The following is a 23,165-nucleotide window of genomic DNA, read 5'->3' on the forward strand; positions in this document are numbered from 1 at the left end:
TTCGGGATATCACAGTGTTATTATCTCAAGACTTGGAGCAAGGTATAACTTAGGTTCAATGTTTTATTGTCTTGAGACAAAAGGTCACTTGTCTAGCGACCTAGGTGAGATTATCTCGAGACCAGCTTGACATGTCTCAAGACATTAAGCATTTGAAATGCGCAATAATGTAAATTTTGTTCTAACGATCTCGAGACATGCTCTTGTTGTCTCGAGACTTAATGGTTTTATCACACAAAAACTCACATATTAACAATGACAATTTACAATTACCTAATTTTTTTAACATGTATTATGGTATTTTAATAATAAAAAAAACGTATTATAAGAAAACAAGGGATGTGTCTAAAATATATTTAATTACAATAGACTCGAATTAAATTATTACAAAATGGAAATTTATTTATTACAGACTAGAAGAGTGTATTCCTAAACTACACCACAACTCCACTTCGTCACCACCTAGGCACACTCCTGGTGTTATCACTCAAAGCGAAGTTTCTTCTCAATTAATTGAAAAGAAATAACAAATCTTGTAAGTACAAAAATACTTAGTGAGCTCATGAACCATACATTGATGGATGCTTTGCAATCTTCTAGGAATTTCTATGACTCAACTACTACTCTGTATCATTTACTTCGGCTGATACAATACAGTCTTACCTCTCCCATATGTATCAATTATCATTCCCTTGTTATACTTGATCTTTTATAGCTAATTGACTAGAGAATCTTTATAATTGTTTCATAAATCTCTTGTCCCATAATACTTTCTTAACATAATATATATCCTCAAAAAACACTTCCAACAATCTATGCCTTAATCCATATTCTTAATTCAAACAGTTGTTCACTGACAATTATCATGGGTGGATACTCATATATGTTTGGCGAATACTTACGTAGAATATAATACTATCAACCTATACTCAGTCATATTCTAATTCAGTACCACACATGTCCTTACTGATAAATTATTGCATAGACCGCTCTGATGAATTCCATGACGTGATATATCAAAATCCTATAGTTTAAGATAACATTAACTCTGGTTCAAAATAATTTTAGAAGAAGATACAATACCCCTCACTTTTCATATTTACAAATCATCATAATGGATACCCTTCTTGACATATAGATACATATCTCTTTTTCATGGAAAACCCTTAAGACTTAGTCCCTTATAACCCATAACATATCAGTACTTCACCTTAGCTTTACTATTACAAAACTAAAAGAATTTACTCATACCTTACAATAGAGATGAACATTTAGATTCAGATCTTACTAGACGTCCCTGACAATTTATGCTACATAAGACTAATAGAAAATGCCAAGCAATTATATAGAGTATGTTACCATGGCATTCCATTCAAAATTTACCACAATGACATTCCTTTCAATGTTCGCCACAAAGGCTATTCTTAGTTGTTATGTTTACGATAAGGATTTTCCTAAACTCACATTACATGATGTTTGCTCATTATCATATTGGGACATGCGGAGAACTCAATTGGGTAATCACCATTCCTTAGTTCTTTTTCAGAAAGTGCCATGGTCAAGGACTTTCCTTAAGAGTTTCATATCAGAGTTCGTATTTTCTGCCCTGATGGACTTCACTAGATATTACCGTGGTGACTAGAGACATACTCACTTTACAGAATTTTCATGCATTAACACACTCTAAGCCCAATGTTTTAATTCATTAACATACACCTAACATAAAACACATCTCAAAGCATACATTCCAGACATATATATATATACATCTATACTTCAACACTTTAGTATTCATACGTCGATCATCACACACTTGAAATTATCATATTCACTATCTATATACATACTATACTTTTCATAGTTTCAGATTCATAATTCAATCAATTTCCTACAGGTTTTTCTCGATATGAATAGTATATATGCAGGAGTCAGCATAGAACTCACTTGATTCTCACTATGCATGAGTCAGCATAGAATTCACTTGATTCTCACTATCGGTAGTTCAAAATGCCAGATATGGATATCCATCTCAAACCAGTAGCAACCACGACGTCGATTTCAAACCTTCTAAACTTTGTAATTTTGTTCTATTTCGTGTTCGGGTTCATAAAAGAGCTTTCGTAAGCTCAATTAAGACTCATATTTGATTGTTTAACATGAAATGAATATGGTTAACATTGAATTACATGTGCATATAAATATTTTACTGTAATGTAACTATAGTTGCCCCGACAATGAATGTAGCATCCTGTAGTTCATACCTACAATGAGGGGTCAGGCAAAGAGTGTTAAAGTGAGGGGTAGGCTGTAATGGCTACTAGCTAAGCATGGAGTATAGAGGGTGGGTTTTTCCTGAATGACGCTGATTGAGGTGAAAGATGAGATGAATTGGTAGTAAAGAGTGAACTCTTGACAAAGATTGTAGAGGTGTGGGTCGAACTTACTACGGAATTGGTGGGGAATTGAGTAGTGTTAAAGAAGATTAGGACAAAGTAAGTGCGATTGGTTTTGGAGTGAGGTTAGGATTTTTGTGATGGTTTGGTTGTTTAAGTATATGAATTTGATTTTAGACTTAGACTAAAGGGTGAAGAGATCTGTTAGAAGTTCACTTGTTGTTTTTGTTTGTCCATGGTTGGGTAAATTCATCCACTGACCAACTAAAAGTGAACGACAACTCTCGAGCAGTGACGATTTTGGAGCGAATGTAATTGAGTCATATTGTTGAACTGGGTAAGGCTTGGTCGATCCAAGTTCACCATACCATTTTTTATATACAATACCAACAAAAATGGAGAAGAAGGATAAGGGTGGTGTTGAAGTAGGCCAGATCACCTATTCTAGGACCAAGAGCCAGACAGGTAGAAAGACTTAGGATGAATGCTTAGCGACTTAGCGTATTAGGATTTTTAATAGAGAGGAGTCCCCTACAATGTTGTTACCCTTTGGGTATTTATATAAGAGCGAGAGTTCATATCCAATTATTCATCTCAGTGGGCTTTGGAGGGACTAACTAGTGTCATGAGTTGCGCATGGGAGCCCATAACCATGACAAACTTATACGATCCATTGTATTCGAAGGAGGTCATTTGGCCCAATCGGACTGGTTTGATACTTGGAGAGATTGAAAGCTCATCTCTGAAGCTTGATAAATATGGAAGGTGATCTTCAAATACATATGATCCTAGATATTAAATGTAATCTTTAGAAGATATGATTTTGTAATCTTAGAGATTTAATTTCTAAATAGTTTTTAATCTTAGCCATTTATGTACTTTGATCTTTACTGTTGATTTTGGGGAGCCTTAGCTATAGATAGAGGCCTCTCTCCACCATTATATTTCATTCATTTATTAATAGAAATTTTGAGAGTATTCACTCAAACTTTTCTCTTAAGTGTTCTTGCTTTTCTGTGGTTTTGGTTTATCTCTCGAGTTCTTTCTTCTGCTGTTCTTTGTGGGTGCCTTAAAGGAATTCTATTGAGTTCTCATTTGTTACGAGTTAGGTTGACTTAGGTATTTTTGAGTGAAGAAACTGTCTAAGACCGCATGGATCGCGTGGAAAAAATTTAAGTTCGTGGCAGTTGGTATCTAAGCCAGGCTTCGAAGGCACCGTTGAAAGATGTCGAAAGAAGTTACTAAGAATGTTGAGGGAATGGAGAACCATGGAAGGGCTAAGAAAGCTAGTTGTTCGAGGGACATACTGTTGGCTTCGGAGGATCAAGTCGTCACTCTCAAGGAATCTGTGAGAGATACTAATGAGAGGATTAATGATGTCGGTAATAGGCTCACTGATACATTGCAGTCCATGAAAGTGCAACTCAAAGAGTATGTGTTGGACTATGTTGAAAAGCTGACTGATAGGGATGATGCCATTGAGGCTATGATGACGAACTTGAAATAGGAGATTGTGGAGTTCAAGGGTGAACTCACAATCTTCAAGGCTACTTTGAGCAATGGAGGGTTAACTGCTGTCGCACCCAAGTCTAGTGTGAATGTTCCCAAGCTCAAAGAGTTTAAAGGAATAAGGTCCGCAAGAGATATGGATAATTTTCTTTTGGGAATGGAGCAATACTTCCGTGCCAAAGGCATCACAGACGATACCACTAAAGTAAGTACTGCTGTTATATATCTTATTGACGTTGCTTTGTTATGGTGGCATCATAGGTCCGTCGATGTGAGACGTAATGGGATTGAAATTGGGATTTGAGAGGAGTTCCAATGTGAGTTCAAAGTACAATTTTATCCAGAGTAAACCATAGGCGAAGCAAGAGTTGCAACGCTGAGAAACCCAAGAGCTTACCAAGGCCATATTTGTAGCAGAATCGTTTGGTGAATTTGGTAGGAAGAAAGAAAAACCTAAGTCTTATAAGCCCAAATTCAATCCAAATGGCAATAGTGAGGAAGACAAAGAAAGGCTTACTAGGAACGACAATGGTAGGAAGCCTTGAGATAAAAGGAAGAGTGGGCCTGTAAGTTGCTTCCATTGTGATTACCAACATATAATCAAGGATTGTCCAAAGAAGACCGTACTTTCTGCTATGGAAGCAAAAATGGAATCAAATATGGAGGATAATAATATTGGTTTGATACTAAGGGGTGTCGAAGAAGACGGGTTATGAGCTGATGTTTGTAGATATTATCGTGGTCAGAAGAAAATTGAATGCGCTTCTCGACACAGGTGCATCTGATTTGTTCATGTCCAAAGAGGCTGCTCGTAAACTTAGCCTTAAGATAGAGAGTGAATCAGACAGAATCAAAACGATGAACTCAAAAAGTGTTCCAATCAAGGGGTTGCAAAAAGAGTAGATTTCTAACTTAGCAAATAGACCGGTAAGGCATCCATTAAGGTAATACCACTTGATGAAAATGATTTTATGGTTGGATTAAGTTTTTTTAACCGGGTTAATACGTTTATTATTCATTTGGGTAATTACATGGCGATTTCGGATTTAAACCATCAATTCATAATGAGAATGACAAGGAAAAGAAGCTTAGAGGGAAAAACACTATCAGCAATTCAATTTGCTAAAGGAGTATGTGGAGATGATGTCTCTTATTTAGCGACCTTGAAGATCGAGGAAACTGTTAAGTCCGTTAGTGAGACCCCGAAAAAAGTGGGTCAATTATTGCAGTCGTTTCGAGATGTAATGCCCACTCAATTGCCCAAAAGTTTGCCACCTAAGGGGGAGGTGGAGCACAAGATCGAGTTAATTTCCAATATGGTGCCACCATCAAGGGCCTCATATTGTATGTCTCCGCTAGAATTAGAATAATTACGGAAACAATTGAAGGAGCTTTTAGATGCGAGATTCATTAGGCCATCTAAATTTTCATATGGTGCATCAGTGTTGTTTAAAAAGAAACATGATGGGTCGTTGATAATGTGCATTGATTATCAGGCTCTAAACAAGATTACTATGAAGAACATGTACCCTATTCCTCTTATTACAGATTTGTTTGATCAGCTTGGTAGTGCGAGATGGTTTTTTGAGTTGAAATTGAGATCGGGGTACCATCAAGTTCGGATAGCTGAGGGGGACGAGTCAAAGACAGCTTGTGTGACGCAGTATGATTCATATGAGTTTCTTGTGATGCCCTTCAGACTCACAAATGCCCTAGCTACATTCTGCACCCTAATTAATAAGGTACTTCAACCTTTCCTTGATTATTTCGTGTCATTGACTATTTCTGGTTGTTTAACTTGATGACATTGTGGTGTATAGTAAGGCCCTCAAAGAGCATATGGAACACTTGAGGAAAGTATTCCAAACTTTGAGGGAAAATAAGTTGTTCGTCAAAGAGGAGAAGCACTCATTTTCTCAACAAAAAATGTCATTTTTAGGCCACACTACATGAGGTGACAAGATTCAAATGGATGAGAGCAAAATTCAGGCCATTGTTGAGTGGGAGCGTCCGACCAAGGTGACGGAGTTGAGATCTTTCCTTAGGTTGGTGAATTGCTATCACCGCTTAATCGAATGCTACTCTAGAATTACTACACCCTTAACGAACATGTTGAAAAAGGGAAAGGTATAGAATTGGAATCTGCGATGTAAGAGGGCCTTTAATCAATTGAAGCAAGTGAAGACGAGGGAGCCTATACTTATTTTACCGGATTATTCGAAGCCTTATGAGGTACGCACGGATGCTTTGGATTATGCTATTAGGGGAGTACTGATGCAAGATGGGCATCCAATTGTTTTCTAGAGTCGAAAGCTTAATGAGACGGAGTGGTGGTACACAGTCCAAGAAAAGGAGATGACTGTTGTGGTGCATTGCTTGCTCACATGGAAACATTATTTATTAGGTTCTAAGTTTGTGGTCCTTATCAATAACATTGTCAACAGTTATTTTCTAACTAAGAAAAAGTTGTCTCCCAAATAGGCTTGTTGGCAAGTTTTCCTAGCTGAGTTTGATTTCACAATGAAGTATAAACTAGGGAGTGCCAACATTGTGGTTAATGAGCTTAGTCGAAAGATGGAGTTTGTAGCAATCAGCCAACCTAATGGTTTCTTATTGGAAACACATTCGATAGGGATTATCTCATGATCCCACAACCAAAAAGTTGATTGAGCTTGCTAAGGAGAGGAAAACGAGGAGATTTTGGCTTGATAGGGAGCTACTATACACTCATGGTCGCCGTATCTATATGCAGTATTATGAGAAATTGCGTAAGGAAGTCATGAAGGAATGTCATAACTTGAGATGGGCGGATCATTCAGGAATGCACCATACCTTAGTCCTTTTAGAGGATCATTACTATTGGCCTCACATGGGTGATGATGTGGAGACCTATGTGAAAACTTGTCTAATATGCTAACAAGACAAGGTCGATTTAAAGACTCTAGCCAGTTTGCTACAACCTTTGCCCATTCCAGAAAGACTATGAGAGAGTGTATCGATGGATTTTATTGTTGGTTTGCCTAAGTTTGATGGGTTTACAAGTATTTTTGTTGTGGTGGACAAGTGTTCGAAGTACATAACATTTATTTCGGCTACCAAGGAGTGCCCTGCTAAGGAGGCAACTCGTTTATTCCTTAGACACGTGATGAAATATTGATGAGTGCCATTGTCTATCATTAATAATTGAGATGGGCGATTCACGGGTTGGTTCTGGACGGAGTTGTTCAAGTCAATTGGTTCAGACTTGAACTTTCCACTAGAATGCATCCGTAAACCGATGGGCAAACGGAACGAGTGAATGCCTTGTTGGAGACATATCTTCGGAACTATGTTAGTGCCATACAAAGGGGTTGGCCAAAGTTGTTGGATATGGCCCAATTTCATATAACTTGCAATGATGTGGGGCCAGGAATCAAAGTCCGTTCGAGATAGTGATGGGCCAACAACCACTCACACCCAATGCTGTTGTAACTAGTTATACATGACCAAATCCGACAGTTTATCGATTTGCGAAGGATTGGCAAGAGAGGAATGACTTGGTTAGAGCTTGTTTACACAAGGCAAGTAAGCGTAACAAAAAGTGGGCCGATTAGAATCGAAGAGATGTGTAATTTCAGGTGGGTAACTTAGTCCTTGCCAAACTACACTTGATTTTGCGATATACGGGTTTGCACAAGAGGCTTGTGCGAATGTATGAGGGGTTGTTTTGAGTTGTGAAAAAAGTAGGCAAGGTGGCCTACAAGCTTAAGTTGCTAGCAAAGCTCGAAGTCCACCCAGTGTTTCACGTAAGCATGCTTAAGTCATTCCATGGGGATCAAAATGAATTGAATTAAGGCAAGTCCGAATGAGCACCAATGGGGGTAAAGGTCTCTTGTGACCGTGAAGTTGAAAACGTTGAGGCAGATCGTGTGATTAGACGGAAGTAGCATTGGCTATGGCATGAATACTTAGTTCGATAAAAGGGACTTCCCGACAGCGAAGCAAGTTGAGAACCTACCGAGGCATTGTGGTAGTTCCAATGAAAGATAGACCAATTCCATGAGGAGGACGCGACGAGAGTGTCGCTAGAACAAGTGGGGGAGAATGTCATGGGTTGCGCGTGGGAGCCCACAACTATGACAAACTTGTACGATCCATCATATTTGAAGGAGGTCATTTGGCCCAATCGGATTGGTCCGTTGCTTGGAGAGATTGAAAGCTTATATTTGAAGCTTGGCAAATATGGAAGGTGATCTTCAAAGATATGTGATCCTAGACTAAATGTAATCTTTAGAAGATACAATTCTGTAATATTAGAGATTTAATATCTAGATAGCTTTTAATCTTAGCCATTGATGTACTTTGATCTTTACCATTGATTTTTAGGAGGCTCAGCTATAAATAGAGGCCTTTCCCCCTCATTGTATTTCATTCAGTTATTAATAGAATTTTTGAGAGCATTCACTCAAACTTTTCTCTCAAATGTTCTTGCTTTTCTGTGGCTTTTGTTCATCTTTCGAGTTCGTTCTTATTTTTTTCTTCCACTATTCTTCGTGGGTGCCTTAGAGGAATTCTGTTGAATCCTTATTTGTTACGAGTTAGACTGACTTAGGGGTTTTTGAGTGAAGAAACTGCCTAAGGCTACACAAATCGCGTGGGAAAAATCTAAGTCCCTGACACTAGGTCCAAGTTAAGGTAGGTATAATTGATAATTTTTAGACACTCATATGACTTGTTTGTAGTAAAGAGAATGAAACCTTTCACTTATTTTAAAAATGTCTTATTTTTTACCAGATTTTTACTTATATTTCAAATTGCATGTTTAATTTTGTTCTAACTACTTTTTATTTTATGTCTAGCTATTTTAAAACGTATAAATAAAATATAATATATATATATATATATATATATATATATATATATATATATATATAATGAGAGAAGGTTAAGCCTAGGAAACAAATTAAAAATATAAAAGAAAAGTAGCGGCTTTGCATGAGTTGGGTTAATGTAAATATTATAAGTTTGGGTTAAGGCGGTAGGCAAAGTAAGAGACAAGCCCCATTTTCTAAGGGTGGTTTCGGTGCTCATTTTAGGTAGTATTTTTTTAATAGCATTTCAAGTAGTATTTTAAAACAAGAAAAAAAATATTTGCGACATAATTACAATTTTTTTCTCATTCTACGGTTTTAAATTATTATTATTTATTTATTTTCTTTCTTATGAGTATAATATTATGATTTTTAATTTTTTATGCCTAAAACTACTCATAGTCTCTCTCCAACTCTTAAATAAGAAGATAATGCGTTTCAGTGCACTCGAACCAATTTTTTTTACACTAACAACAATACTGCTATCAACTAAACTAAGACTCAATCGAAATATTTATTAAGATTATATAAATTATTCTTAATCGGAGAAGTAAATAAGATTATATAAAGGGTTTTAGCATATTTATCAAGCTTAACTTCAATTAATTATATTTTTACTTATAATTTCTTAATGATGACTTTTTAATAAATTAAGAGATAAATTTAAGTACTTATTCATGGAAGGAATGAAAATCATTGGATTTCAACCTTGGTTTTTGCAAATTTAATGAGTTTAACCATTGCGCCATATACTCACTCAAATACTCATTTTAATGCTTCAAATGTATTAAAATATAATTAAATTATATATATATATTATTATATTAAAAATTTATCATATTTGAATTAAAGAATCCCATTTCACACTTATTCAAATCAAATAAAACTTGTCGAAACAATTAAATAATCCTACCTCCTAAAAGATTTGATTAAAATTTAAATAACCTCCAAAGCTAAAGTGATAGTCTAATGATACATAATTCCCGTCGCAGTAAAATCATATATAATGTATATGTGCATAACCAAGATGTTAAAAATCAAGGGTCGTTTTGTTTTTGTTTTCAATTTTATCAGATATATAATTTTGTTCTTCAATTTGACAAGCAAAGTGATGAAAATATGAAACCCTTGGACCAAACTTAAATGAGGTAAATTGATTGGCGCACTCAGAACTAAAAAATGTAGTCAACAGCTGAAAGTGCAAGTGTTCATTCATTGGAAGATTTGGTATGTGGCAAAGGCCGATGCATTGACACCAAAGGAAAAAGGTCGGAAAGCCAAAGGCGTCGTCGTGGGATTAATACTAAAAAAGAAGAAGAAGAAAACAATGTACCTTATTATTTGGTTAAAGAGATAAGGCAAAATCACACGAGTGGGAGAGGATGGATTGTCGGCGAACTTGTCGTGAAAGTCATGGAGTGAGATGGTCGGTGTGCTGCCGCTGCCCAGTGGGATGTGGCTATGCGAATGGCGTGAAAATGGGGCGTGTCTTTATGCGCCTTTGTCGTTTTAGTGAATGCGCGTGTTGTTAACATTGACAGGAAATGCATTTGGTTCATCAATTCTCGAATCTCACCTTCTGGATTATCATTATCTAGATTAGGTTCGTTTTGAAATAAAATATAATTTTAATATTATATATTTAACTTTAGTTTAATATGTAATTTTATATACAAAATTTTAATTTGATTTAATTTTCATAAATTATTAACATAATTATTACATATATTTAACATCATAATTTTTAATATCTCACACTTTACTATTTTAACCAAAGTCACATCTAGCTATTATATATATAATTTTATTACATAATTTTTTCACTCACATTGGGAGTTGTTATAATATAGTATTAATTATTTATCTATAGTATATAATATACTTGATTGAGTTGATATCATCATCAATTCGATACAAATTAGGTCAAGAAAATTACTTATAAACAGTTTTAATAAAATAATGAGTATTAACGTAATGATATTTTCGTCTTTTAAACAAAATATAATTTTAATTAAAATTTCCCTCCCTACCTCGTGAGTCTGAAAAAACAAGTGATAATAAGGAGATTAAAATATACATTAACATTTATATACCTGAATATCAAAATAGTATTATAGTGGATAAAATTTGAAAATAAATATAAACTTAAAACAGTATATACGAAAAAGAAAAACTATATATTAACACTTTTGAAAATTTAAAATCCTAAAAATAATAATTCAATCAAAACATAGCTGTTGATGTGCTTGCTGGATGAGGCAAAAAAAGGTGATGAGGCTATGTGATTCACTTCGTTTAGTGCAAGGTAGAGCACCATCGGATGAGGTGATCAAATACGGAAAGGAGGAAGGACAAGAAAAGGAGAGAGTGAGAGAGAGGTACGAGTTTTTGATATAGCGATGATCCCCTGTGCTTAGTTGCTTTTGGCTTTATATACTTCTAGTTTTGGACTCTCAAGTGCCACGGGACGAGCTGATATTGGCAAGTTAGAGTTACGTAGTTAAGTGATTTAATGGTAATGGTACTGGTTTAAGTAGAGTGACACTATGAATTGTCATATGTCACCTCAGATGAAACGTTACGATAAAAATTTAGTGTGATGATATAAAGTGAGATTTGTTAAATTATTTGTCAAGAAAAAAAGTCATTTTGAAGAATTTACCTACACCATTTGTGGGCTTACTGTTAGGGTATGACAATAATGTTGATATATGTATTTATTCAAATATTTTAATAAATAATTAATGTAGCATTGTATAATTATATTCACTTATTAGTTAAATTAAATGAATAAATAATTTGAAAAAGCAATAAACAAATGACAAAATATAACAACTTGAAGATATGAGTAAGTAAAAAAAATTGAATGGCTAGTAAAATGATGAAAAATTGTGGCCTTTCTCTTTCGGTAATGAATACGGGGTTCATCTGAATTTATTGGGTTGCAGCCAATGTAAGATTGGGTTGCAGCCAATGCCTTACACAGGGAATGTGCAATTTGGGGTGGCTAAGGGCTCCCATCTTTTGAATAAGGATGGCTAACCAACTTAAATTTCTACATAGACTCCATCAGTCTATGCCTCATGTTTTCTTTTTTTCGAAAATAATAACATTTCTACTAGGTTAAGCTTTCTTGTGCTTCAGCAAATGCATCCAAATTTGGAGTTATTAACCCAATTTTTTTGGTTTCGGATTAGAAGTATTCATGTGTAATTACGAGTACGAGTTCTTAAGAAGAAAATAAGATTTTTTGTATTTCAAGTATAAATCTGATATTCAAGCATGATTGAAAAAGAATAATTCAATAACAATACAATGAAAGAATCTGTGACAAAATTATACCGCCAAAATATATATTTTATACACTGACATGCTCTCATGTCTTATAATCTTTGTTTAAGACTTTCAAGCCAGTGTAAAGCAAGTTGAGGTTGCAGGGTCAAACAAAGCAGGAAGCAGATACTTTCTCCCATTCACACCATGTGCGTTGTAGTTAGCGCCAGTTGTGGCGTCCACCGGAACGTCTCCAGCATAGCCTGGGTATGCTCCTTTACCATAAATACCGGGACAAGCAGATGCAGCCTCCAGTGGTGCCTCTTTTGGACCTTGGTAGTACCCATTTCCAAACGGGTTGGTCACTGTCCCAGCCAAGAGGCTAGCCAGGTTGATCACCATCCCATCAAGACCGACATCATTGTTGGGTGCAACCAAAGGTGGGTTCTGTGGTCCGTAGATGGGCTGGTGGAATGGCCATGCGCATTGACCTGGGCACTGGGTCTCGGAGTTACCAACCCAAATATAAGCGAACTTACTGTTGAGACCCTTGCTTGATCCGCCCAAACCTGAACCATGGGTTCCACACCTGCTTGAGCAGAACCCTTCGACAGCCACGTCAGCTGATGTCAAAACAACGTTAATGGCGTTTTTCTGACCACCATTTGATGCTAATTCCATGATCTGTTGATTTGTTAGCGACTTTCCCAAAGAGTAGTTCTCGTCGAGGATTTGTGAACCCAATGAGATGGCAAGAGAATAAGGTTTCTTACTGAGCTGATAGTACTTCTCTGTGGCTTTCCACCATGTGGCGACCGAGGGCTGAGCTATTGTAGGCTTGGAAGACGCAACGGAAGTGACGAAATCGAACACAACCGCACGTTGAGAAGGCTTGAACTTGCCGTACCAAATAAGATTAACAGAGATTTTCCCAGACAGAAGAGGACCATTGTGGTATTGGAAGAGCAAAGGCTGGTCAGGTTGGTCTGACTCAACGAGCCTCCTTGCATCGGCGGTGAAATGCAGCAAAGAGGCCAAGACAATAAGAAACAGAACAAAATTAAATGTAGCCAAAAAAGCCATGATGAAACAAAGAGAAAAAAGAAGAAGCTGAGGTGAAGATGAATGTCTTTGTTTGGTTTGGGATGAAATGAAAGGAGGTAAGGAACATATTTATAGTGGTGATTTTTTAAGGTAGGAAAGAGCCAAAAAATTTAAAGAGAAAGGTAAAGGAGTGAGGAGGGAGAGGTGGCATGCCAGCCAATTGACGCGTTATATTATAATCAATGACTCTCCCACTCAACCGAAACAATGCGTTAAAAGGATCCAGTTTAACGCCAGCTAAGGGTAGATAAAGACACAGAGACGTGAAGAAAATGACGAAATTGAGTGGGTATTCAGGTGAGGGAGCTTTTGAGGCTGAAGGAAAACGCGTATTAGTGTTTGGGAATTGTGCAGCCAAACCAAGTGGGCGTTTGTTATTGCCTTTACATTTTCAATAACAGCAACTTGCTGGAATATTAAGATTTCATAATTCAGAATAACTACTTCTAAACCAAACAAAATAATTTTCATACATCAAACATGTCATGTTATTTATTTATTTATGTAACATGAAGAATATGTGGCAAGTTATGTGTTGCCGGTTATAAGCACCTTCATTGATTTGGGATGTTTTGTTGTTTTGTTTCTATTTTTTCCCCTAAATATGTAAGGGAGTGGTTATTGCATTTTGTTTGATTTCCATAAAAAAAAATCATTGATATTATTGTTAGAGATATTTTTAAAAGGACTGTTATTTCTTTTTGAAAGTGTTATAATTATTATATAAATATATAAATAAGTGATTATAAATATCAAATTATTACAACATGAATTTTTATTAAATTAACTAAATTGGATTGAAACTCGAAAATCGAAAATCCACAAGCATTATAAATTCAAAATTTAACATTTCAATCCTAAGTATTTAAAATACAAGATTTTCGCCTTTATTAATAGAGCCAATAATTATAATTAATAAGAAATTTTAATGATTTTTAATATAATTTATTTTAATCAAATTTATATGTACGTATATGGTGATTGTGAGTTTAATCGTTAACATTTATATCTCAATTGTAGTCCACATTGATTGTGGTCTCTTTTTCTTTTCTTTTGTAAAAACAAAATGGCAATTGTTACGTTAGATCATAATCCCCATTTAATGTAGACAAAGAAATTATAGAGTAGTTAGAGGTTAAGGTTTAAATATGTGGAAGGTTGATACAGTGTTTTAATTTTGAGATATTGAATTTTTATTAATTTTATTGTTTAGATTAATGATGTGAATGTTTTAATATTTATATTTTTTATTAATTTAGTCAAAGTATATAATCAATTACAAACATATTTAAATTTTTTTCCATATTTTCAATAAAAGATATAAAAATTACAAAATTAAAAAATCTTTAAAATAAAAAACAAAAATAATCTTAAATAATTTTAAATATCTAAATTTTTTTTAAAAATTGTGTTATTTACTCCATTAATAGCATAATAAATAGAAAAGGATTAATTTCTCAATGTGGAATGATAAAATATTATGGATTAATTTTTTGATATATAGGTGATAAGAGTTTTTAAATTTCACAATAAGATATCACTGATTGATATTTTTAAAAATTCTACATAAATAAGATACTCGTTAAATTCACTTATAAAATTAAAAATTTTACTATCAATATATTCAAAACATTCAAAATTATTTATAAATAGGAGGATAAAAGAGGATAAAAGAAAAATGTGTAATCTAAAGTTTTCAATCTTTAACAGTTTATTATAATAAATTAATTTCAAATTTTTATAATTATAATTAAATAAAAATATTTCTAAATTTGAAAATAAAAAAATAAGTAACATTTAAACTTAGAAAGCCCGAGTCCAAGTTGTAGAGCGAGATCCAGCTTTTATTCTAACACTATAGTCCTCTTAAATAAAATCCCAGCTTTACTCGTGAGGGATCCAGTTGTAGTCTTGTAGGTTTACTGAACAGTTTCCAGAATGTTGGGAGTCTTCCACTAAACGGTGTTTAGAGATGAAAATGTAGTTTTGCTTGAAACTTGCCTTCTTTTAAATTGTATTAGCAGAGCATTTGTCAGAATAGGACAAAGACATATGGCATGAAAGAATAAAAAGCACCCAATCGATGTATAGCTCCTACTATTTTGCTGGCAACTGTTTTGTTTTGTTTTGTTTTTCGTTTGTTTTGTTTTGTTTTTCGACTTGAACCTTCCACAATTTTCAACTTGGATTGTGAAAAAAAGCAAACCGAACTAGTTTGCTGATATATTATTATCCAAAATAAATCAACAAATAAAAGAATTACATTATAAACCGAGTACTGGCTAACACTGATTTTGTTGATGGCTGCTTCAAATGGTTAGACCAAAGTTGCGCAAGATGATGTAGAAGGATCATATAAAGCAGGAAGCAAGTATTTCCTTCCGTTGTTACCACGAGCATTGTAGCTAGCGCCAGTTGTAGGGTCTACAAGTAGGTTTCCTGCATAGCCTGGATAAGCCCCTTTACCATAAATTCCAGGACAAGCCGATGAAGCCTCCAATGGTGCCTCAGCTGGGCCTTGGAAGTAACCATTTCCGAAAGGGTTCGTGACGGTCCCGGCAAAGAGGCTAGCCAAGTTTATAACCATGCCATCAAGACCCACGTTGTTGTTTGGTGCAATCAAAGGCGCGCTTTGTGGTCCGTAGATTGGCTGGTGGAACGGCCAGGCACATTGACCGGGGCACTGGGTCTGGGAGTTACCCACCCAAATGTAAGCGAACTTGGAGTGCTTCTTGGCCTTGACGAGACCATCGGTGGAGCCCAAGGCAGAGCCATGAGTCCCACAGCGGCTCATGCAGAACCCTTCAACAGCAACATCAGATGCTGTTAAAACAACGTTGATAGCATTCTTTTGGTCACCCATTGAAGCTAGCTCAACGATTTGTTTGTTTTTGAGTGATTTGCCAAGCGAATACTTGTCGTCAAGAATCTGCTTTCCCAAAGACAGGGAAAGGGAAGATTTCTTGGAGGTGAGGTGGTAGTATTTCTCAGTGGTTTTCCACCATTGGGCAACCGAAGGCCGGTTGCTTTGCGATGGAGCCGTGGAGGAAAGGGAGGTGACAAAATCAGAGACAATAGCCCTCTCGGAAGGCTTGAACTTGCCATACCAAATCAAATTGATAGTAATTTTGCCAGAAAGAAGGGGACCATTGTGGTATGTCAAGAGCTGAGGCTGGTCTTGCACCACTTCACTCAGCTTCCTAACGGCCAAAGAGATTTGAAACAAAGAGATGACAAGGAAAAGTTTGAGGACACTTTGAGTAAGGAAAGAAGCCATTTTGATTTTGATAGAAAATAAGGAGGAATATATAAAAAGCTGAGAAAGCTTTGAGCTTTGGGTTTTGGGTTGTGGATTTGATCGAGGGGAAATGAGTATATATAGGCCGAGAAATTGTGTTTATTTATTTAACTTTAATCAATTTTTTAAAATTTAAAAAAAAGGAAGGGGATAGGGTTTGGAGCTTCGAGACATTGCCAGCAAGCTTAAAATAAAAAACCCAACGGTTCACCCAAGCGTGTTTTTAATAGTAAAAGAGAAAGAAAGCGCGGTCTCCCTGGCTCGCTGAACGTGTCATTTAGTTCACTCAGCAATCAGAATCGGTCGTGTTGGGCAATTCCTAGAAAGCGCGTGTACATATGTTCCTTGTGGAAGATGGAAGCATATATATAGGGTATGAAATGAACAGGCTGGAGTTAATTTTATTAAAGCAAGCTGGCTGGCAGTCAAGAGTGCGGGCAAAGTAGTGAAGTCTGGAATCCAAGGTAAATTGACACGTCAGTTTTGTTGCTAGGCTTCAACGCTTAGCCAGCCATACTGTGGACTTGCTTGTTGTTAGCCAGCTAGCTGCTTTTCAAAATCAAAAAACAAAAACAGACATCTTGGTTCCTGTACTTCTTGCAGGTTAACGTTGGTGTTGTGGTTTAAAGTTTGAACTTGGAAAAAATTTCAAAAAAAATCATATTATTATATACTTAATTTCTTTTTTAGAGGAAGTCAGAAGTTTTGCATTTGGAGATTAAAGTTTATGTTAAATGATTTTCGAACGAGGCAAATATATTACGAGTAGCACAATCATGCTATCCCAGTATGGCATGAGCCTCAACACTTTGCCTGAGAAATGAGCATAGGCATCAAGGCAGGCAAAGACTGCATCCAAAGCATGGTCAAACAACGATGCACCAAGATGGTTGTATCAATTGAGGAGGCACACTTGAGACAAAGCGTAGAATTAAGATCCCCACGGGATTTCATTTCATTTTAAAAACCAAATCATGAACTGTGTTATTGCTTACAAGACCAAATTAAAAGTATAGCAAACATAAAAAAATGTCACGAGCTTTATTAAAAAAGTGTCCAAAACCTAATCTAGTAGCAATCACGAGGCATGCTAAATTGTTATCTAGTAATTACTTGGACCACATGATTCGTATATCTTAATTAACATAAAATATTATAATATGTTGAATCAATGAATTGGTTGCCAATGAGTCCACTTACAATGCCCTAAAGTCCCGAAATACTCAAAACATTAAACAATTACTGCATCGTGTCGTGTCTGATGGGAATTTTCATATTCTACCTGCCTTCTTACATACTTGCAGACATTTCCCATTTATTTATATCTTCAGTTTTGATATTTCTAAATTGTTTTTCGTTTTCTAACTGCAACATTTCTCCGAATCTAATCCCTATTTTTTGCAATCCGAAATCTAATCATGAATTCACTGATAAAAAAACTGAACTTCAAGCCATGGTTTTTAGCTATGCATAATAAGAGTTTTGGGAATTCCCAATTATGAATTCATTGAACGAGGATGATCTCAGTGTCAAAGTGTTCCCCTTCTTCACACCCAGTTTCCTATATTTATGTGTTGAATTGAGCTGTGCTTAATAAGACTTTTGGGAATCCATCATTTTGAGATGATCGGAAGTCAATATTGGCACTTTCTCAGAAAGTAATTGAGTGGAGCCTTCACTGGAATTGTCAACTCTCCCATACTTCCAACTCCATCGACATTGCATATTCAATTGCAGTCCATGATTTTGGTGCTGGAATTATTTTATTCCCATAACCCTTGAAGAAATCAGTTTTAAGTGCGTGAGTAGAGCATATTATATTCCATTAACAGCGCACTTAGACACCTCAGATGCCGCCAAAGCAGCAGCATCCGATGAACTCGAGCAGAGCATCCAGCCTGTCTGAGAGTAGATGAGCTTGCTTTTGTTCCCATACTTGCAAACATGGTCACCAATTGCTTTGATTTCTTCAAAACCTGCACGAGTGATGCTTTGAAACTCTAAATTAATTAAACATTCAATCCCCGGTACTCAATCCATTGAAAAGTAACATCAAAGCCATGATATTCAACCATGATTGCATTAATTGAGAAACGATGGGCAGGGTGAGAGGGCCTTTCATCTATCTATTTTATGATTTTGATAAAATGTCCACTCACAAAATGAGGCATGGCATCCACCTCTATGAAGCATGGGATGGGGAAGGCTCTGCTCTATTTCTTACAGTAGTCCCAAACATTCTGGAATATTCCCCATGGATGTGACATTGCAGTGAAGTTTTGTCTGTGGGTATATAAAGCTAACTTACATGGGGTTAAAGATTCTTTTCGTGGAGAACATTTCAAAAACCAGAACAATTTTTAATTTAACCACAATGGTAATAAATCTTGCAGGGTTCATGCACATAATTAAAGAATTGGTTAAGTTTTGAATATCGACTGCAAATTTTAATCTTTTATATTGAATAATAACGCAGTTTAATGATATAAAACGAGGCGGCAACACCAATAGATAAGAGCATCGATCCAAAAACAAATCTTCAAACTGAAGGGAATGGAAATGCGACGCAGCATAAGGTAAGAGGCTTTTTTTACAACACCTGCTGCCCATACCTCTTCAAACAATTATATTTAAATCGATTTGCGAGCTTTAAATTGATGTAAGCATTAGCTAAAGTTGTCCTAATCTCCATGCAAAAATAAAATGGGTTCAAAAAAGTGAATAAATAAAGGGAAGATTCTCGCTAGATGTTCTCACCTCACATCTTTTCCCAATTTTCATGATCTCTACATTTTTCTTTAACTGCGTAGCTGCCAATGAAAGCTACCGTGCAACCGCTACCACTTTCTCAGTGCATGTACCAACTTACCCATGTCCCAATATCCAAATTCAAGCTCCCTTTGTCTCTTGCAATTTCAGAATCTTTGGGTTCCATTTTTTTTTTATCTTGAAAGCTTTTCGAAATGAGTTTCCATTGGTTAGCCAAAACACTTCCTCTTGTTATTGTACTGATTTACCTAAGCTTAGCCAATGTTTGCCTCGGAGCAAGAAAGCTAAACTCTTTATACTAGCAACCACCCCTGGCTTTGACTTACCATAACGGCGCATTGCTTGAAGGCAATATTCCAGTCTCTATTCTCTGGTATGGTGAATTCTCACCTCCTCAGAAATCCATCATTGCTGATTTTCTACTCTCTCGGATCCCTCCCCTGCAAAACCCTTGGTTTCTCTTTGGTGGAACACTATCCAAACTTACATGAAAAAAGCAGGCAGAAGCAATGCTCGTATTGTTTTAGCAAATCAAGTCACCGATACGAACTATTCCATCAGAAAAATTCTGAAAAAGTCTCAAGTTTCCTTGTTGGCTAAACGAGTTCACTCCAAACCTCATGGATTGACTCTTGTTCTTACAGCCAAAGACGTGGCTGTCGAAGGCTTTTGCATGAGCAACTGTGGATTCCATAGCTCGAACGCTAAGTAAAAGTCCGTGTTTGTATGGGTTGGAAACTCGGAGACTCAATGCCCAGGTCAATGCGCTGTTAAAGTTATGTGTATGGAGTTTGATTGAGTCAAGTAGTTGATTAAAAAGATAATGTTTTATGTAAATAATCTGTTAATAATTTATTAATATTTTACTGTTATTGCTCCTCTAATTTGGGTATTCTATTATAGTAGGATTTTTATTTACTAGCTATTAGCTGTTGGAATTTTACCTATTTAAAGGCATTGATTAGTGACTAATAAAATGTAAAAATCAATTCAATTCTCGTCTGTCTCTATCGCTAGTCTTTTTCTTTTTATAGAATAAAAATTTAGCAGTAGCTTTTATTTTTCAACATGCGCTTGGTCATTCCACCAGCCCATTTACGGACCACAAACGCCGCCAATGGAGACGTGGGTGTGGATGGCATGATCATAAACATGGCTAGTCTTCTGGCTGGGGCCGTCACCGACCCATATGGAAATGAAAGGAAATACTTGCTACCAGCCTTGTATGACCCTGTTACTTCTCAATGTTCAACGCTTGTCTGAGACCCTCATGGGAATTTTAAGTTTGTACTATCTATTAATCTGCTGTTATATGTGTAAATAAATCTTATCCTTACTATATTTCTTACGCTATCTTACCTATAAAATGAGTTTGTATGAGGGGGGAATATAAAGAATTTTATAGTGGAGGATCCAGGTAAAAATATTATCACCAATAAAATTACAAATTTTATGAGGCAAATTTAAAAATTTTATTTTTTCATTAAAATTAATTAATTTACATTACATGTGGGCATGTCACATGTCATTATTTAATTATTGTATCAATTATTCTAATTTTTAACAGTGTAAATAAATAATTTTTTAATAAAATGAACAATTTACTTATTTTTAAATAGAAATGCTAAAAAGTAATATGCTCCATAGTACTTTTCCCTACATGAGTCTCATGCAGTTTTGATAAATTACTATCTGCTACTTGGTTAATATTAGAGAAACAACAGTTTGGTTATTTAAAGTTTACGTAAGAAATAGATGAATTTTAAGTTGGAATGTTAAAGTTAAAAAGTTTAAAAATCATAGTGTATTTATTAGGTTTATATCTTTTAGGGATAAATATAAAATATATGTATATATAGACTTTAGTTTAATGTGCATTTTCATATATAAACTTTAATTTTGTAAAATTTTATATATGAAAATTTGATTTAAATTTAATTTTTTAGAAATTACTAACACAAACTAATAAGAATATAATTTACCTTCTAAAAGGTATATGTTTTATAATTAAATTGATGTAAAAAAACTAAGGTAAACATAATTCATTCTGGCTATTGATTAGTTTTGTGAACCTCTTAAACTAAAGACCTTCGTCCTTTGGTAATTATTACATAGGACAACATTTGCGGCTATAAATTTAGCCCAACAGCCCCTGGCCGACTTACAAGCCTTTAAAACAATAGTTGATAACTGCCCTCAACAACCCATTTCTGCCTAATTACAAAGATTTGGTTAATCACGTCTTCCGAATTGTGAGAGAGTTAATAGATGAGAGTATTGTATGAACACAATTTAGTAACATAAATTAATCATTAATTGAAAACTGCCCATCACAATTGAGAAAAAGTAAGTATTTACAAAAAACAAATCCCTTACTAAATTTGCTATAAGAAATTTACTAAACACTAACTCCATTAAAAATTTAATTTTTATCCTCGTTGCACGCAAATTACAGGTTTTCTATATTATTTAATAAATTACTTTTATTTAGTACAATTAATATAAATAATCAATATTAAAGATAATTAAAATATAGTCTTGAAAAATAGAAAATTTTGAAATTATAATTTATGTAATCATACAATATTAAAAATTTTATATGATCTATACAATATTTAAAATACAAACATATTGCACACTCGTACTTTGTACTCTTCAATCTTCATTTATTTGATCTTTGCAAAACATAGATATATTGCTCGTATGAAAATTAGCAACCCGTGGCCATATTTCATATTTATCAATTCACATAATGTCAATGAGAGGATACCTTTAATTCTTTAATCAAGTTATGAATTCCATTTTTACTACTAAAATCATGCCATACACAAGTCATGTACCCAACATATCAGCTATGGGTTGGATCATATTTAGAGCATAAACTTTCACTTATATCAAAGCACTTGAGTTACATACTTATGGTCAATAACTAACTCAGGATTTAGGTAATTCACACCATGAATGTCACAAGTGAAATAATTCACAAATGAATTCAGAATTAATTCAACTTGGGTTCAGCCCAATGTATCATCTATGTCTCTACCTGTGGAGCCAACTGCTCCGATAGCCAAAACTAGTCATCTTCCCAATTGGAATTGTAGACAACATAATAATCGTTCTAAGTATTTGAATCAAATGTTCACTTTAATTTTTTGACGGGATTACGGACTTGTTTAGACTATCTACTGAAATAAGTTGTCTTTCTCGTATTTAGACGTTCTTATAGTGCCACTTATCACCAGTTTGAACTTAGACAATCAATAAGCTAATTTTTTTTTGTCACAATTTTGTTATGTATACAAAATATGGAAGAAAGAAATACAAAAGACGTAATAGTGAAATATGAAATTAACTTTATTTATTCATCGTTTAAATACATAGAAAACAGTTACATGTTTACTACAATATGAACATATTTCCCAACATTCTAAATAGGTCGGGCCTCGAGTAAGCTTTTTTTGGCCTGAGCTTGTAAAATTTTTTTATTGTTTTGTCACTGTTTTACTTTTGTTTCTATTGTTTTGTTGTCATTTCGCTATTATATTGCTACTTATCTTTTGTTATTGTTTGGATATTATATAACTCTGGTTATATTGTTAATTTTACTATTATTTTAGAGGCATTTGCTTGCTAAATTGCACCTCTTTTAGTGTTATTTAAATATAAATATTTTTTAAAAAAATTATTTTAAATTTAGTGAGAAATATTTATTTTAATGTTTGTAGTGTATTTGATATTCTATTTTTTAAATTTGTTTTATATTAAAATATAATACGCATGGGCTGAGTTTGACTAAAATTTTAAACCTATTTTTTAAGTCTAGCTTGATCCTAGAAAATTAACTTAAAATTTTATTGAGATCCAGCCTGATTTATCATCAACTTTAAATGAAATACATGTGCTTTTTATCCAATGAAAAGAAATTATGATTTGATAATTATAATAATATTTCTTTTATCTTATAAATAA

The 23,165-nt window shown here is 34.7% G+C and overlaps 2 protein-coding genes and 1 pseudogene across 2 annotated transcripts; 1 reads left to right on the forward strand and 2 right to left on the reverse strand.

Annotated features, from left to right (window-relative positions):
• Positions 1-11,978: 11,978 nt before the first annotated feature.
• Positions 11,979-13,202, reverse strand: LOC108470713 (protein PHOSPHATE-INDUCED 1-like). Its single transcript, XM_017772147.2, has one exon. The coding sequence runs from the start codon at positions 13,106-13,108 to the stop codon at positions 12,158-12,160; it is 951 nt and encodes a 316-aa protein (XP_017627636.1). The 5' UTR covers positions 13,109-13,202; the 3' UTR covers positions 11,979-12,157.
• Positions 13,203-15,317: 2,115 nt separating this feature from the next.
• LOC108470592 (protein PHOSPHATE-INDUCED 1-like) lies at positions 15,318-16,585 on the reverse strand. Its single transcript, XM_017771951.2, has one exon. The coding sequence runs from the start codon at positions 16,404-16,406 to the stop codon at positions 15,447-15,449; it is 960 nt and encodes a 319-aa protein (XP_017627440.1). The 5' UTR covers positions 16,407-16,585; the 3' UTR covers positions 15,318-15,446.
• A 2,603-nt stretch (positions 16,586-19,188) lies between these two features.
• Positions 19,189-20,580, forward strand: LOC108471524 (protein PHOSPHATE-INDUCED 1-like; annotated as a pseudogene).
• Positions 20,581-23,165: the final 2,585 nt, after the last annotated feature.

This window comes from Gossypium arboreum, chromosome 5 (genome assembly GCF_025698485.1).
Source record: "Gossypium arboreum isolate Shixiya-1 chromosome 5, ASM2569848v2, whole genome shotgun sequence".
Lineage (NCBI taxonomy): Eukaryota > Viridiplantae > Streptophyta > Magnoliopsida > Malvales > Malvaceae > Gossypium > Gossypium arboreum.